At 24.7% G+C, this 18,228-nt stretch overlaps 2 protein-coding genes across 2 annotated transcripts; both read left to right on the top strand.

Moving 5' to 3' along the window:
- Positions 1–209: 209 nt before the first annotated feature.
- LOC145742615 (uncharacterized) lies at positions 210–6,150 on the top strand. Its single transcript, XM_082560392.1, has 20 exons — positions 210–216; positions 663–779; positions 1,093–1,206; positions 1,491–1,642; positions 1,708–1,858; positions 2,016–2,147; positions 2,334–2,486; positions 2,651–2,783; positions 2,872–2,959; positions 3,107–3,286; positions 3,519–3,747; positions 3,904–4,003; positions 4,065–4,181; positions 4,383–4,645; positions 4,702–4,807; positions 4,882–4,970; positions 5,045–5,101; positions 5,301–5,393; positions 5,644–5,709; positions 5,871–6,150. The coding sequence occupies exons 1-20, from the start codon at positions 210–212 to the stop codon at positions 5,918–5,920; spliced, it is 2,397 nt and encodes a 798-aa protein (XP_082416518.1). The 3' UTR covers positions 5,921–6,150.
- Positions 6,151–7,271: 1,121 nt separating this feature from the next.
- LOC145742194 (receptor-type tyrosine-protein phosphatase F-like) lies at positions 7,272–18,214 on the top strand. Its single transcript, XM_082559976.1, has 34 exons — positions 7,272–7,388; positions 7,573–7,683; positions 7,836–7,949; positions 8,238–8,351; positions 8,481–8,594; positions 8,741–8,903; positions 9,191–9,315; positions 9,498–9,649; positions 9,774–9,924; positions 10,047–10,187; positions 10,345–10,503; positions 10,715–10,847; positions 10,973–11,054; positions 11,178–11,357; positions 11,568–11,796; positions 11,996–12,095; positions 12,297–12,407; positions 12,612–12,877; positions 13,030–13,108; positions 13,228–13,331; positions 13,423–13,553; positions 13,706–13,805; positions 13,998–14,074; positions 14,228–14,362; positions 14,812–14,946; positions 15,077–15,213; positions 15,446–15,581; positions 15,799–15,902; positions 16,045–16,184; positions 16,327–16,403; positions 16,505–16,621; positions 16,939–17,079; positions 17,486–17,643; positions 17,748–18,214. Exons 1-34 carry the CDS (start codon positions 7,313–7,315, stop codon positions 17,956–17,958), a joined length of 4,503 nt encoding a protein of 1,500 aa, XP_082416102.1. The 5' UTR covers positions 7,272–7,312; the 3' UTR covers positions 17,959–18,214.
- Positions 18,215–18,228: the final 14 nt, after the last annotated feature.

Below are 18,228 nucleotides of genomic sequence, written 5' to 3'. Positions count from 1 at the left end.
TAATATAAAAATATATGTAAAAATTAATCATTTTTTTGTTATATTATATGCTTTATATAAACATTTTTCATAAATGCTTTTTCTTAACAGTTAAAATATTGTTTTAATACTTAAGGATTATAAAACTAACTTATTGTTTCAACTAATCCACCTACATTTTCCTTTTTTAGCTTTATTTTTATAACTTAACTAAACAAAATTGTTTAATTATGTTTTGTAAGATACACAGACTAGTTTTAATAAGTAGGACGTAGATGAAGTAAAACGAATAAATAATTTATTACTTTTCTAGTTGTTTTTTTTTATTAATTTTAATAATAACAATAAAATAATATTTTGTCGATTTTCAACAACCAACAGTATTATGTAGTTTCTTAACTTAAAGTTTAAAAAAAGTAAAAAATGCAAAACAAGTTCAAAATATTTCTTGTTTTTGTTCATTTAAATACGTTTTTAATAAATGTTGTATGGTCTATAAGTAAGTATTTTGTTTAAAATTTGTTGTTAAAGAATTACGTGCATATAAAATAATATTGTCGGATATTTTTATATCTACAATTGATATTGTTTTAAATTATTAATTACAAAAATTAGTCAATTTTTTTTAAATTTAAGTTAATTTTGCATACATTTTTTTTAATTTTTTTATTGTTGATATTAAGGTATAAACCAATGTCAACATCCATCACCATGTCAAAATGGTGGAACATGCAGGAATGGTCCAGATAATACTTTTACTTGTACCTGTGTTGTTGGATATATAGGAGAAACCTGCAATGGTAAGTGTTAATCTTAATATTAACATTAAAATAGATCAGCAATCATTTTTAACAAAATAATTCAAGTAACATTATTAATTATTAGAAATACTATTTTTTATTAAGCAATTGTAAAAAAATTAATTTCAATACTGTCATTTAAACTATTTTTTTATAATATTTATTGAATTAGATGAATGTTTTAGCTGTTGCTTTTTAGTTAAAACTTTTTTATTTCTTTAAAGCTTTGGTAGTTAAGATGATTAAAATTGTAAAGTAATGAAAAAATTAATACAAATGTGATTTAAATATAATTTTTTTCTAATAATTGTAGATATAGATGAATGCCAACCAAACCCATGTCTTAATGGTGGGATTTGCACTGATCTTATGAATGATTACAGTTGTTTCTGTGTAAATGGTTACACAAATAAAGATTGTTCTACAGGTATGTTTCTTCTATTAATTTCAAGGTTGTAACATTTTTTCAACTTTACTGTTTTGTGGATCTGTTTTTGTTTAATACAGTTATTTTATTTTTAACAATGTGTGTAAATGTACATTTTTAAATATAATCTGTTTAAACAAGTGGATATTAAAATTTAAACTGACCCCTAAATAATTTTAGTTGTGATAAGTAACTTTTATTAAATGAAGATTGTTTTTAAGTTTCTTTATACTTTTTAAGTTTCTTTATACTCTTTATACTTTTTAAACCTAATATTTTTTTAGGTTATCCAAAACTTGTACCCCCAACAAATTACCTAGTCATTCCAGTTAACAACAATGTTAAATTTACTTGCACTTTCATTGGTAATCCTTTACCTTCCATTGAATGGAAATTATTTGACAACAGCATTTTTCCAAACAATGGTCAATTTCAGGTATTTTAAGTTATTTGAAAAAGTTTAACATTTTTAGTAATTTTTAACATTTTTATTCAATTTAGATTACTGAAACTACAAACTCTTCATCATACCAAGTCATAAGTACTTTAACTGTTTATGGAACATCTTGTAAACAAGTTGCTTTAATGAGATTCAGATGTTTTGCTACAAATTTTGTCACTGTTGCCAGCCAGACATTTGTTACTAATATTGGTAAATTAATTATTTATTAAATCTTTTTTATTTGTTTATGAAAAAACCTAAAGCCACTTTGACCAACACAAAAAAATATTTTTCATAATTAGGTAACATTAGTTAGGTTTTTTGTTTAAGGTTAATTTTTTTAACATAGTAATTTTGTATATGTCAGATCACAAAAATTTGATATTTGACAACCAAATAAGAAGTTGTAAAGATGCTATAAATTTTTGCAAACAACAAGGTGGTAAACTAGCTGTTATTCCCAGTCTGGGAGCTTTAAATTCTTTGCAATCGCTGACAAGTGAGTTTAGATCAATTTTGTATCTAGCTTTAAAGAAAGTGGTATTGTTAAAGTTAATATGCCAAAAAGTTATAAGTTAAAACTAATCTCAATATTTAATGTTACATATAGACATAGAATTTTCAATATTCAACATAGTTACTTTTATTACTAATATTTTAAATATATAAAATATGTTTGTAATAGATCATTCCACTTATTGGATATCATCACTTACAGCAAATTATTTTACAAACTGGAAGTATAATTATTATATTCCCCACCCAGATGGTTGTATTCGAGTTAACAGTCAATATTTTGGGGGTTTTGCTGCTATTAATGCTTCAACACTGTGTGAAGGTAAAAAAGTGACATAAAAAATGCCCAAAATTTGTATTTTTAAAAATGGTATATTCTTGTTAATTATTTAACGTAATAGTAATTAAACCTATGTAACAAAGTATGCAAGTTATAAAAAATGGATCAATTATTTTTTTGTAAATTTTTTTAATGTTGATTACAAGTGGAAAACGTGATTCAACCAGTCATAAAAGTTACAAGTGATATTTGTGATGTCAGAATTCTTAATATTGTTTGGTCAATACAACCAGAAGCATTAACTTTGCAACATAAGCTGATATATTTTGATTCATTGAGGTTAATATTGTCATTGGTTTATAATATATAATAAAAATGAATAAATATTTGTGTAAAAAGATAAAAACTTTATTGGGTAATTTTTTAGTTTAACAAATAAAACCATGATCATTGAATCTGGACATAATTTTTATAAAGCTTCTGGTCTTCAGCAAAATACAACCTACTACATACAGGTAAAAAATTTTATTTAAATTTAACAAAATCAACCATTTTTTCAACTTTCTGTTTAATGCCATTTTAAATTAATATATTAAATTGTATAGCTTTAAATATACAAAAAGAAAAACATAGCCTTTTTTAATAAATATTATTTAGTACAGGTGATTTCACTGTTTAGTGGGTGTCAGAATGCAACATCTACCCACTTTACACAATATACAACACCACAGTTATATGTAACACCGCCCACCAATACTGGTTTGGTATATAAAAATACAAACAATACTTGTATTTTTACGTGGGATTCACCGCTAGACAGAAGCAAGACAAATAACTATTTAGTATGATTATTATCCGGTTTTGTATTATTTCATATTTATTTAGCTATCCAAATGATTTAACTGTTATTTTAATTAACTTAGTTTGATCTTAAGTCTGTTAATATTAACTTAAATTACTGTAATTTTAATGGCTTCAATGATTTATACACAAAACTTATCCTGATAGCTATTTTTTTTTTAATTTACATTGTTTTTTTTTTAAATTTAAATACTTTTAAATATATTAATTTAGATAAGATACACTGAACAAGTTAGTGAAAAAAAGGAAATTGTTACTTTCCTAATGCAAACAAAAGTCAAAAGTGCTCTACTCAGCCAAACAAGTTTTACTTTGACCAACCTAAAACCTAACACTGATTATAAGTTTGAAGTTGGGGCAGTAGCTAGCAGTCCTTGTCAGGATATAATTCCCATTGCTTGGTCAAATGCCATTTCTGGAGTGTGTGTTACAAAATCACAAGGTATGCAAAAAATATTTACCAAATTGTTACCAAGCTTGCTTCTAGTTTGTCTAATTGGAAACTTATAATGTTTTACAAGTACAAGACATTTCAAATAGCTAGTATTTACTTATATCACTTTTAACTAACATATAAAATTTGTTATATTTATTTAAGCACCAGACATAGTCATCTTATCTAGTGAACCACCATTACTTAGCAATGGCCAAGTTAAAATTAACCTAGTTTCTTCAAATGAAAGAAATGGAATTATAAGGTTTGTAAGCTGGTTAAACTTAGTGTTGCATCTTTTTAACAAAATGTATTGTATTTTGCAGTTGTTATTTTGTTGTTATTCAAAAGCTGCAAGTAAATAGAAGTATTACCATTCAGAACAACCTTACTGAAATAGCAAACATAAATAGTTCAAATTATGTGGCTTTTGCCTTACCAAGGTAAAAAAAAATGTGTTACTTAAACTTTTACTATTTGAATTTTTTAAACATTAAATGTTATTCTTTTATTTGGAACTTTAGTAACAAATTTGTTGACGTATTAAACTATATTTGCCTAAAAACTACTGTAACAAAAAAATAAGATTAGGCTGTAATATACTGTCGGTTAAAATACCAAAATTGTAAACTAATTTTGCCTAGGTTTGTAAACAACTCAAGCCTGGTCTTGGGTGACAACAGCATTTCATGTTGTGATATTACTGGAAATTCAAGTCAAAGTTGTCTGAAAAATCAAACACAAGAAACTAGTAGTATTATTTTGGGAAAAAACATACCATTGACTACTGGAGGAAAATACAAATACTATATTATCACTTCAACCCCAGTTTATAATAATTATGGTAGTTTGAATGTAGTGTATGCCACCAGCAAGTCATCAGAAGATTTTATTTATGAAACAACAGGTAATTTAAAAATAGCTTTTAATAAGTTACTATTTGTTATAACCTTTTTTTTGCAGACCCAATAGTTTTACCTGCAAGAACTCTTACCATCTTTTTAATTGGGATTGTTTGTGGCTCTTTATTCTTGTTGTTATTGTGTGCTGCTACTTTTTGGATATACAAGTAAATAACTCTTTATTAAATTTTTGTGAACAAACTTAGCTTACTGAATGTTAACAAAGTCCTTTGTTTTAAAGAAAGAAACAAAACGCTTTGAAAAATAAAGAATTAAATAAAGTGACCCACGACATGGACCAAAAAAATGCTCCAGCTAACCTCTACCAAAGTAAAATACTTTAACAATTTTAAACTTTAACAATACTTTTTTAGTTATGCAATAATAAATAATTATTTTATAAGATCAAATGAACATTGAACCAAACCTTCAACAAGGATGTTTAAATAATGGCTATGAAGGTAATACTTTTTAACGGTTAACATTATTTAAATAAAAAAATTGCAGAATTTCGGTAATCACTGAAAACAAAATAGGCAGAGACTACTACAAACTGGGTCTAAAAACGTTTAAAATTTTTTGATTGTAAACATATAAAAATATAATTAAATAAAATATTGGGAACAGCATATGATTTACTTAAGTGTTAATTTTTATTAGTGTTCAGTAAGGAAGGTCAAGAAAATGTTTATCTTAGACCCACGTCCGATACAAACAACCAACAATGTAGTAACCCAAATAATGTCAATAAAGGTAATAACTATTTTCCTATTTTTTTTGAGCTGTAAAAATACAAAGAGACAGCTATGACCTGTCACAATATTTCAAGGCAGCTGTTGGATGCCTTCACTAAAATATTATCTACCTCCAAACAACTATTGTTTTTAAAGCAACTTTAAAATATCCAATTTATGTTTTGGATTATTGCTATATCAAATTCAATTTTCAGTAATAAAATAAAACACACTTATTTGGTAAATTAACTTTAAATATTTTATTTTAGTTAAATTTCAGAAAGACGTGAGTGAGGATTACGTAACAATGAAGTTTCAAGACAATTCATTTGATGGTAATAATTAAAAAAACAGAATAAATGAATTTTAAAGTAGTTTAGCTTTACTCAGGTAGTTTATTAACAGTAAAATAGATGTGTTTCTATAAACAACAAAATAAGCTTTGCTTAATAAATTGTTGTTTAAGTATTTAAGTAGTGTTTTAAATTATGTTTAGATTGTGATGAAGACTTTTCGAAAAAAAATGAAGTTTATGAGCAAATTTAGGTTTAAAAAATTCACATCAACACTTTTAAGCTTTGAATTCTTACATATACATTTAAGCTGTAACAAACTAATTAAAACAATTTACATTTGCCTACATTTTAAATATAAATTTTTATTCTTTAATAGAAAATGTTGGATTATATTTTTCAATATTTTAACTCAAGTTGTTATAGCCACATTATTTGCTTATGTTAAGTATCAGGAATTAAAGGAAATCATATTTACATAGATATCAATTAAATATAAGGACATGTTAATGTAGCTATTTAGGGAAAATCCCAAATTTAATTGTTACAAAACAATGTTTAGTTATTGTTTATAAAGTCTATTGTTCATATTGAAAATGCTTTTAAAAAAAGTTAAAAGTGTAATTAAAATGATTTGCATGTAAATTAATATAAAAACTTATGTAAAAACTTATATATTTTTTTATTTTATATACTTTATATAAACAATTTTTATAAATGCTTTTCTTAACAGTTAAACTATTGAAGATGATAAATAATTTGGTTAAAATGTAAAATTAAAAAAAAAAAAATTTAAAACTTATCTTAATATTATTGAGCAATTGAGACATACAAATCTTTTTTATAAAATGACCTTAATCAGTTCTTGTTTTTTTGATATTATTGTAAACAATATAATATGTTTAAATCTTTTCTTATTTATTTCTATTGCTTTATTTTAGCACAGACCATTTAACATTATGTAAAATAATTAAAACACTTAATTCTTACAGTAAATATTAATTCGTTGATTTAGAGAATAGTTTTGTTATATTTTAGTGGTAATAAAATCTATGATACTTAATCATTTAGTGTTTTCTAGTATTACAATAAAAGAAAATATTTAGTGTAAATCTTTAACTTCAGCATTTAAAGCCAAAAGTAACAAGTTATGCAGGTTTGTTTTGTTTGTTTTCATTAGATAGTAATTTGTTTGCAAACTTTAAATTTAATATTCAAAATTTACTTTAAAAATATTTTATTTAAATTCTCGGTTAAAATAATACAATAATTGATGCTGTTTACAATATGAGTAATTTTAAAATACTAAAACTATCTTAGGCTATTTTAATACTTAAGGATTATGAAACTAACCTATTGTTTAACTAATCCACCTACATTTCCTTTTTTAGCATTCTTTTTATACCTTGAATAAACAAAATTGTTTAATTATGTTTTGTAAGATACACGGCCTAGTTTTAACAAGTAGGACTTAGATGAAGTGAAACAAAGGCTAGTTTTAATAAGTAGGACTTAGATGAAGTGTTACTTTTTTAGTTGTTTTTTTATTAATTTTGGTAATAATATTAAAATAATATTTTTGTTGATTTATAACAACCAGCAGTATTATGTAGTTTCTTAATTTTAAGTTTAAAAAAGTTAAAAAATGCAAACCAAGTTTAAAATGTTTTTTGTTTTTGTTTATTTAAATACACTTTTAATAAATGTTGTATGGTCTGTGAGTAAGTATTTCGTTTAAAATTTGTTGTTAAAGAATTACGTGCATATAAAATAATATTGTCGGATATTTTTATATCCACAATTGATATTGTTTTAAATTATTAATTACAAAAATTAGTCAATTTTATTTAAATTTAAGTTAATTTTGCATACATTTTTTATTATTTTTTTATTGTTGATATTAAGGTATAAACCCTTGTCAACATCCATCACCATGTCAAAATGGTGGAACATGCACCCCTGGTAATACTTTTACTTGTAAATGTGTTGTTGGATATATAGGAGAAACTTGCAATGGTAAGTGTTAATCTTAATATTAACATTAAAATAGATCAGCAATCATTTTTAACAAAATAATTCAAGTAACATTATTAATTATTAGAAATACTATTTTTTATTAAGCAATTGCAAAAAACTTAATTTCAATACCTTTTTTATGATATTTATAGAAATAGATGAATGCCAATCAAACCCTTGTCTTAATGATGGGACTTGTACTGATCTTAATAATGATTTCAATTGTTCTTGTTTAGATGGTTACACAAATAAAGATTGTTCTGTTGGTAAGTGTACAAAAATATATGGAACAATATGTAATATCTTAAATATTTAATAGTTTATAATTCTAGGATACATTTTACTATTATAGAAATGTATAATATTAAATATATACAATTTTTGTTATTTACTTGGTTTAATGATTTATTTTATGGCAGCAAAACTACATGTTTTAGCTGTTCCTTTTTAGTTAAAACTTTTAACTTTGGTAGTTAAGAATGATCAAAAATGTAAAGTAATGAAAAAATTAATACAAATGTGATTTGAATATAATCTTTTTCTAATATTTGTAGATATAAATGAATGCAAACCAAATCCTTGTCTTAATGGTGGAACTTGCACTGATCTTGTTAATGATTATAGTTGTTCTTGCATAGCTGGTTACACAAAAAAAGATTGTTCTGTAGGTAAGGGTACCTTGAACTTTAGGATATATTGTTTTTTCAATATAAATAAAAAAGTGGTTTAAAAATAACTGATAAATGAAATTTTATATTCAAAGTGAGTTACTTATTAAGTTTTGTATATTTTATTAGACATTAATGAATGTGCATCACAACCATGTAAAAATAATGGGACTTGCACTGATCTTTTAAACGAATTTAAATGTAACTGTAGTTTTGCATATACTGGAAACATATGTAATTTAGGTAAGAATTTTAACTATCTTTCTATTTTATGTTGAAATATAATGTTAAAAGATTTACTGTAAGTGTTGTTATATATTTTAAGGTAGTATTACAATTTTATGAATTTATTTTTCAACTCTTTTTATTTTGTATTTTTTCACTTTTAGATGTTTTTGAATTATCTGTTATTGAACCACCGTACTTTTTGTTAGATCAAGATTTTGATTTAACTTTTAATGTTGAAGTGAACGGTTTTGGATCTGTAAGCTGTGATCTATATTTTAATAAAAAAAAATTGAGTTCTTTTTCCAAAATAAATATTGGGAAAAGGTAATGCCTGGCAAATCATTTTGAAATTAAAAAAACTATGTTTCTTAAGTAAATTATAATTTAAAGATATAATTCCCGTTAAATTTTAAAAACCTAACATACAAAAATATAAATTTAAAAAAATTATTAGTAACCTTTTTAAAGCTAGTGTTTTAATATTATAACACTTCCCAACGTAGTTAATATGTTTAAAAATTTAAAAACAAATTTATGTATAAATAATTTAACATTTATTTAAAAAATAATATTTAAAATTCATAAATATGTTCTTTTAAAAAATGTTTAAGCTTGTCTTATAAAATTGAAAATGTCCAAATTGAGGATGCTGGTCAATATATTGTCATCTGTAGTTTTACTTCTATGAGTGAGCAAATTCTGACTAAGAATCTAGTTTTTGATCTTTCTATTTTTGGTATATTTTTATGTTATATTTGATTAATAAACAGAAATTAGAAATACTAAAACTCTATATGATGATATATTTTTGCTTTTTATTTATTTGCCTTTAAATTCAATTTATGTGCTAAAAATTTTTTTTATTTGTAAAATATAATATGTTAGTTTGACAAATTATTAAAAGTTATGTATGTTTAGGTACTCCTGAACTTGTACAACCAACAAATTATCTGGTTAATCCAGTAAACAACAATGTTGAATTTACTTGCACTTTTTATGGTATTCCCTTGCCTTTAATTGAATGGAAATTCTTTGATAACAGCACAGTTCAAAACAATAGTCAATTTCAGGTAATGGGAGTTTAAAGCAACATGTACTTTTTCAATAATTAACATAAATTTATAAACTGCGTAAAAAGTGTTGCTTATATAATTAGCTTAGTAAATATATTGACCATTATTACTTTTACCATAGATTGTTAAAACTACACCCCCTTCAAAAAATCAAACAAAAAGTACTTTAACTGTTTATGGAACATCTTGTAAACAAGTTGCTTTAATGAGATTCAGATGTTTTGCTACAAATTTTGTCACTGTTGCTAGCCAGACATTTGTTACTAATATTGGTAAGTGCTACAACTTTATAAATTGTATTTATATAACAATTATTTAAGTAAATTAATCTGGATTGGGGTTCTTAAATGTTTTACTTGCCAATTTATGTTATAAAACATTTTTTTTAAATTAGATCATGGAAACTTAATGCATAACACACAAATAAGAAGTTGTAAAGATGCTGTAAATTTTTGTAAACAACATGGGGCAAAACTAGCTGTTATTCCCAGTCAAAGTGCTTTAAATTTGTTACAAAAATCACCAGGAATAACTAGTAATCTATTATAATTTATATTTAAAAATTTGCAGATATATCTATATATTTAAAAATTTGTTAAAAACTTTTAAAAAAATTTGATAATGAAATATAAAAATAAATTATTAAACTAAATTGATAAAATTGTTAAAATTTCAAATGTAAAATATATTAGCATTGGAAATGTCCACTTATTGGATATCATCACTTACATCAAATTATTTTACAAACTGGAAATATGATTATTTTACTCCCCACCCAGATGGTTGTATTCGAGTTACTGGTCAATATTTTTGGGGTTTTGCTGCTTTTAATGCTTCGATATTGTGTGAAGGTAAACAAAATGTTTTTGTTATTTGTTACAGTTATAAGTAAATTTTGTTTATGTAAACATATAACTAATGGTTTTGTTATTTCTTAAGTAGACTAATTCTTTTTTAAATATAAGGTTGAACATTTTTATTGAATATCATTAGAAATGTTGGTAATTGACTTATACTTGTTATACGAAAGTCTATACAATATTTTTTATAAAACGATTAAAGTTGAGAATGTTCTGCAACCTGATATAAAAATTGAAAGTGATATTTGTGATGTCACAATCTTGAACATTTCTTGGTCAATTTTACCAGGAGCTTTATCCTCGCAACACAAACTTATTTACTTTAATTTGTTGAAGTAAGATTTTAAATAAAAGATAAAAAAAAACTGTGGCTTTAAATTTTAAATTTTTACATATTTTTGTTGTTCATAAATAGTTTAAATAATAAAATTTCAATGAAATAAAGTTTTAAATATCTTAGATCAACCAGCATTACCCTTTTCTCTGGAGTAAAAAACTACATAGCTCATGGCCTTCAACAAAATACAACCTACCAAATTCAAGTAAAACAAAATTATTTAATATGCTTATGTCTGTACATAAATCAAAATTTTTGTTTTGATCAAAAAATTGTAGAGTGCATCAAAAAAAGTTAAAAATTGGGTTACGTTTGACTGATATTTTAGGTCATTCCATTATTTAATGGATGTCAGAATGCAACATCTACTAACTTCACACAATATACAACACCACATTTGTATGTAACACCACCAACCAATACTGGTTTAAAATATCAAAGTGTAAATAATACTTGTATGTTTACCTGGGAATCCCCCTTTTTTCTTAACAGGACAGAGAACTATATGGTAAGTATTTATTTTGTAGGCTATTTTTGAATGCTATAATAACTTAAGCTTTAATATTGCTTCCTGAATGTTAAGAATAACTTCCTTGAGTTTGTTAAGATTATAACATATTAACATTTTGTTATTTTATTTTATTTTTAAAAATAAAGGTTAATCCACTCAATTATTTTAATATAAAAATACTATTTTTAAATTCTATTTTGTATTAAGCTAAGATTCACAGAAAAAATTGACAAAAACAGAGAATTTGTTATTTTTCCAACTCTAACAAAGACCAAAAGTATTCAACTCAACCAAACAAGTTTTACTTTGACCAACTTAAAACCGAACACTGATTATGGGTTTGAAGTTGGTGCAGTTCCCAGCAGTCCTTGTCAAGATAAAATTCCCATTGCTTGGTCAGGTGCTGTAAGTGGAGAATGTGTTACAAAGCAACAAGGTAAATTAATACAGTTAAGTTGATTTGTTTTATAATATTTACTTTTAAACTTCTCTTAAAAACTTTTGTTGTTTTTATAATGTTAAAGCAAATAACCAGCATCTGTAAATATTATAAATTATTTAATAGCTTAAGATTAGGTATCAACCTAATTTCCTGTGTTTTTAAGTAATTTGACACGTAATGCTTTATTATTCAGCCCCAAAAGCAAATGAGCTGTTAGTTACCAAACCTGTACTCTTAAACAACCAAGTTACTTTAACTTTAAGCAAAGTGTCTGAAAGGAATGGAATAATAAGGTTTTAAACAGTATTTTTTGTGCCTAATAGTTAATGTTTCATAGTTGTTAAACAACATTACTAAAAAGTGATATAAAAAAAACATGTTTCTACTTATTAGATTCATGAAGTACTTCAGTTAAATGCCAACCAAGTTGTTGAAAAAATTGTTATTCATAAAAGTATGACACTTTTACTATTAAGTTGTGTTTAATTTTTTAGTTGCTACTTTGTTGTTGTTCATGAAGTCAAGAATGTTAGTGCTAAAACACAAAAGGATCCAAATAATATAAACCAAGATACTTTTGCCCATATTGCGATGGTTATATATGGGTAATAATAATTGAATATTAAACCAGTTAAATATTTGTATTTTTTGTTTAAATTTTAAATAACAATAAATAAACCTTTAATAATTTTCACTATATTTGGACGTTTCAAGTTTTCTACAAATCATGGTTATACCTTTTTTTTTGATTTATTATTATATACTTTTGTGAATTAAGTTTAATGCCTGTATAAAACACGTTTTTATAGATCACCACAAGAAGATTTTAAACTAACTTTAGGAGACAGCAGTGAAACTTGTTGTGATGTTACTGGCAATGTTATCCAAGATTGTTCAAATTTAAGCAGAAAAAAACGTCAAATCAACAATATTATTAAGGCACAAAACTTACCTTTAACTCCTGGATTGAAATATCAATACTACGTTATTACCTCTACACCAGTAGAGCAAAATAATATTAAATATGTTGCAAGTAATGTGTCAGAACCTTTTTTGTATCCGAATATTGTTCCAGGTAAAATAACAATTTAAAAATTACCTACTAAATATTTTGTTACAAAATGTTAGATATATTCTAACTCTATCATACAACTTTTACTTAATATCTAGTAGAAATATCAGCAAAGTTTAAAGAATAAAATTAATTTTGCCTTTTTTATTTTATAGTTGTTGGCCCAAACATTTTAGTCATTATTATACCGTTGGTTATAGTGGTAATCGTAGTTGTGATACTAGTATACAAAAGGTAAAAAAATTATAATTTTATCGAATCAGGTGTAAAATTAGATTTAACATAAAGCTAAATGGTTTTGTAACTTTGTTATGTGGTTGTCATGACTATTGTAATTTATTTTTAATTTTTAGAAAAGACATTTTGAATTTTGTACAAAAATCAAAGTTAGTTCAAACTCCTGTTCCTGAACCATCGGTATTAGTTCATGTTAATGGAAATCAAGCTTCAGTGTCGGGTGAATTTAATATCTTTTTTTTTATTTTGGTCGATATACAAGATACTTTGCTAATTAATATAGTAGCTTAAATAATTTTATTTTTATGAAGTGCAAAACAATGAATATGAAAATGTTGGAGCGTTTTCAATGAATAAGTTTAGTATTTCTGCTGAGAGTTTGCTGGCAGTTTACAACTCAAAGCATAAGGATGATGATAAACAATTTATAAGTGAATTCAAGGTATAATTTTTTAAAAACTTTGAATTATTTTTGGACGTATTTAAAAAACACATGATACATTCTATTTAGGTTGTAGTTTTAAAATTCATAAGTTATTAAGATGTGATTAAAATAATGTACCAATATAGTGTTGTTTAATATCATATTTTCAGACCCATTTACCTAAAGTGGTATCCATGACTTCAATAATATCAACAGTGGCTATGTTAGATAACAACAAAGCTAAAAATCGATACAAGAACATTATTCCAAGTATGTTTGCTTAAATATTTTTTTTGTATCTTTGAATACAATTTGTCAATTGAACTTTTTTTGTAATTTTAACATAGGTAATTTGCCAACCAATAGATTCTAAATCTTATACAACTAGAAAAATAAATTTACAATTTAAAAGTTATATCTAATCTTTATTCAATGTATTGCTTATGTATTTTTTTGATTAAGGTGACAATTCAAGAGTTGTTCTAAAGACCCTGCCTGACACACCAAACTCAGACTACATTAATGCTTCATATATTAATGTAAATATTAATAAACTGTTAAAATTAAAAGTAATTTTAAAATTACATAAATCTAAAATACTACAAAAATTTAAAAGTAAAATGTCTTAAATAAGGTATTAGTGATATAATGACTTCCTTGAATTATTGTGTTTTATATTGTTTAATTTATAGGGAATGGATCAAGAAAAAAAATTTATTGCTGCTCAAGGTCCAAAGGCTTTAACCATTAATGATTTTTGGAGAATGTTGATTGAAAATAACAGCAATGTTATTGTCATGCTAACGCTAGTTACAGAAAATGGCAAGGTGACTACTTAAATATCGATTCTTAGCTCTAACTATATTTATATGTGTTTGTATTTTGTGACAAGTGTTTATCTATTGGGCTAAATTTAATCTACCAATGTTTATGTATGTGGGTATTTTCTTAACTTTAAAATAACTTTATAACAACAATGTAGGCTGAAATTTTAGTTGCAGTGTTGTTTTATGGATAAATTTTTGTTGTTAGTAATCATTGATTGTCTATATTTATATAAATTATGTAGGTGGCTTGTAATCTTAATGTTTGTTTATACAACAAGCATAAATTGTTATTTGTTCGAAAGGTAAAAAGGTTAAAAAACTAGTTTTTTTTTGTATTTTGTGTGTTTTAAAAATATACTTAATATTAAAAAATATTACAAAAATATAATACAAATTACAAATACACCTTTGTGTAAATACTTACAATGAAAATAGTTTAAATTTTCCAGGATAAATGTGCCCAATACTGGCCCAAATTGGGCAAAGAAGTTGTTCATGGAAATCTCAATGTTAAAACCTTGGAAGAGGTAAATGTTGGAGAATACACTAAGAGAACTCTACTAGTTACTGTAGAAAACACTAAGGTAATTACTATAACAAATTTAATAGTTTAAAAAGAATTTAAATTAACAATTACTCGTGCATTTTTTTTTGTAAATGGTAGTTGATATAATTTGGATTATTTTTTGTTTTTGAAATGTTTATTTTTTAAAGGAAAGTGTAACTGTTCAACATTTTCAATATATATCATGGCCAGATCATGGAATTCCTGACACCACATCATCATTGCTTAAACTTCATAAGGCTGTTATTAATGTTGATAAAACTGGACCCATTATAGTGCATTGCAGGTATACTATCTTTAAACAAAAATAATTGTGTTTCCTTTTAAATAACTTGTGATTAAAATATATTTTTCTAAAATTTTAAAACATATTTTAATTTGTTACAAATACTTATTTTCAATAATAACATTGTTGTTTTTTGTTTAAGAAATACTTCAATAATGCTATTTTAAAATTTATTGACAAAATTTACTTATCATGTTAAATAAAATTTTTATGACAAGTTTGTTTGCTACAGTGCTGGAGTTGGTAGGACTGGAACATTTATTGCTCTTGACATATTGAAAGAACAACTGGAAAGTAATAAAAGTGTTAATGTGTTCAAATGTGTTCATGACATGAGGTTGAACAGAACTGATATGGTTCAGTCAATAGTAAGGGATTTTGGATTTTAAATTCTGACATTATAAAAACAAATTTTAAAAAACATAAATTAAACTGAATTTAGTACAAAAGGTAGCCTATCTAGAAAGTATACATTTTAAATTTATCAAGATATGATTAATTTTATTTTTTTTTTACCGAATTTCATGTTATATCTAAACATTTAACATACTGTTTGGCCAATGTAATTAAAACACTGCTTTTAAGGCCCAATATGCTTTGTTACATAAAATGTTGGCTGAAATCCACCATTTTGGAGATACAGAAGTTGATGTTGGAAGTATGCTAAAGTATATGGAATCTATTAAAACGTAGCCCTTCTTCTTATTTATTTAAAAATCTGCGACATGTACTTAAATTATAAAAAGTTATTAATTTTTGTTCAACAAATATACTTAACTAAAAAATTAACTTTTATTTTTATTTAAATTTTTTTTAAATTGTATGTCGTAGAATAAATGAACAGACCAACACTTCAATTTTACAAGATCAGTTTAAAAACCTTTCCTTGGTTAAACCTTATTATTGCAAGACAGACATAGCCTACACACCTGCTAATTTAGAGGCTTATAGGAATTCTTCAGTAAAACCATGTAACTTCTTACTTATGCTTAACTAATATGTTTATGCTATGACCAAGTATTGCCCTAATATTTGTCTTGTTTAATAATTGTTTCTTAAAGATAGATTTTTGTTATTTAAAAATACTATTATTTATTGTTATTTGCATTTTAGATGACCACAACGTTCCATTCATTAATTTTAAAGAAGGAGACTGCGATGTACCTTACATCAATGCTTCATTAATTAAGGTTTAAATATGTTTAAAAAGATCCATAATAAAATGTAAAGCTGTTCAAAAAAATGTCAAAATATTAATTTTTCTTTTACTTTGAAATTTTTTTTTACTTAGGCCTATCGAACTGGTGAATATTATATAGTTGCGGAAGATCCTATACCAGAAAAAGTTCATTTATTTTGGAGATGTGTAGTTGATAATGGAATTAGCTGTATTGTTATGCTACCTGGGGTAAATATTTGAAATGTTTTTTGTGACATCTTTTATTTTTTTTAACAATGTACTTTCTTCTTATTTTTTACAAGTTTTGTTTTTAAAAAAGATATTGAGGGCCTAACTTTCATATATTTGATTATTGGCAACCTTTCTTTTAATTTTGTGATGAAACTAGAGTGTCAACTGGTAAAAGGTTCTAAAAACATAAATATTTAAATTTAGACAACGAAAAAAAACATAAAATATTACAAAAAAATTTTTTTTTAATTAACATATTGTCAATTAATATACAACTATGTTGAAAATTTTTAATTTGTTATTTTAATAAAAAGGGTGATTTAAGCTGTACAACGTATTGGACCGATCCATCAGTACTTATATCATTTAATGAAGTAACAGTAAATTCTCTTGGAGTGATTGAACACAAGGGGTACATTGAAAGGGTTTTGGAAATATTTTTTGAAGACACACTGGTAACCTTTATGCTTTTCAATGTTTTTAATTTGATTTATTGCATGTTTAAATAGTGTTTCATCGAATTATGTTACTACTTAACATATTTTTAATGTATTTATTGTCAGTTTTTTTATTATACAAATTAGGTAAATGTAATATTTTTTTTTATTTTGGTTTTTCGCACATTGATAAAAGTAAATAATAAATATGATATACAATTAATATTACAACAATGCGACGGGAAAAAATGACAAAATCAATTTAATGATTTAAAACATGCCAAAAGTATTAATGTTTACATAAAGATTTTAAGTATGTTATGGCATGGTCACCAAACCCTAAATATCTTATGAGTAAATGACTAATTAAAGTATTTATAAGTTACATGGAAATAAGTTTTATTCGTATTAATATTTATTTTAGGAAACATCCACAGTGAGGCAATATGTTATGAAAGATTGGGACAAAAACGCTTTGCCAAATCCTTCGGTAATAATCGATGTTTTAACTAAGGTGGAAGCATGCTCAACTGAAACTGTCAAGGTCAAAGGAAAAAAATTAATTGCAATGATTCACTGCAGGTAGCTAAACAAACAAATAAGTAAATAACACTCTTTGTAACATATTAAATATAAAGTTTATTTTAAATTGAAAATTTTTTGCTTTAAAAATATTTTTTTGGTAGCGACGGATCGGACAAAAGTGGAACTATCTGCGGTATTTCAAACCTGTTGGAGCGGTTTAGAAACGAGAACAAGCTCGATGTATTTCGAGCAATTAAGGATCTAAGAGATGCACGAGAGAACATGGTTGGGAGTGAAGTAAATTATGAGTTTTGCTACAAGGTTCTTGCTGAATATATTCAGTCGTTCGACTTATACGGAAATTTTAAATAATAAAAGTTTTACTGAAACTATTTACAAACAAATATAAAGACTATTGCAAACTATATGTGAATATATTGAATAAAAACATTATATTAAACGGAAAAGAAATATATTGTCATATATTATTTGAATGGACTTATTTTTTTTATATTGTATTAGACGTAATTTAGATGTCGTCATATATTATTTATGTGGAATTAACATTTCTTTTTTGATCAAGATTATTTTTACCATTGATAGTGTTTTGACAATTATGTGCAATATGTGGGAAATTAATTT

Source organism: Corella eumyota, chromosome 2, assembly GCF_963082875.1.
Source record: "Corella eumyota chromosome 2, kaCorEumy4.1, whole genome shotgun sequence".
NCBI lineage: Eukaryota > Metazoa > Chordata > Ascidiacea > Phlebobranchia > Corellidae > Corella > Corella eumyota.
Note: the sequence above shows the minus strand (reverse complement) of the source record. Positions and strands in the feature narration are given on the sequence as shown.

Excerpts from the sequence above, each read along its gene's own strand:
- LOC145742615 (XM_082560392.1), top strand. Across the intron at positions 3,287-3,518 it reads GCAAGACAAATAACTATTTA|ATAAGATACACTGAACAAGT; the intron begins GTATGATTATTA and ends ATATTAATTTAG. Across the intron at positions 3,748-3,903 it reads GTGTGTTACAAAATCACAAG|CACCAGACATAGTCATCTTA; the intron begins GTATGCAAAAAA and ends TATTTATTTAAG.
- LOC145742194 (XM_082559976.1), top strand. The coding sequence starts at position 7,313 with ATGCAAACCAAGTTTAAAATGTTTTTTGTTTTTGTTTATTTAAATACA. Across the intron at positions 10,188-10,344 it reads AAAATCACCAGGAATAACTA|CATTGGAAATGTCCACTTAT; the intron begins GTAATCTATTAT and ends AAAATATATTAG. Across the intron at positions 16,404-16,504 it reads TCAATGCTTCATTAATTAAG|GCCTATCGAACTGGTGAATA; the intron begins GTTTAAATATGT and ends TTTTTTACTTAG.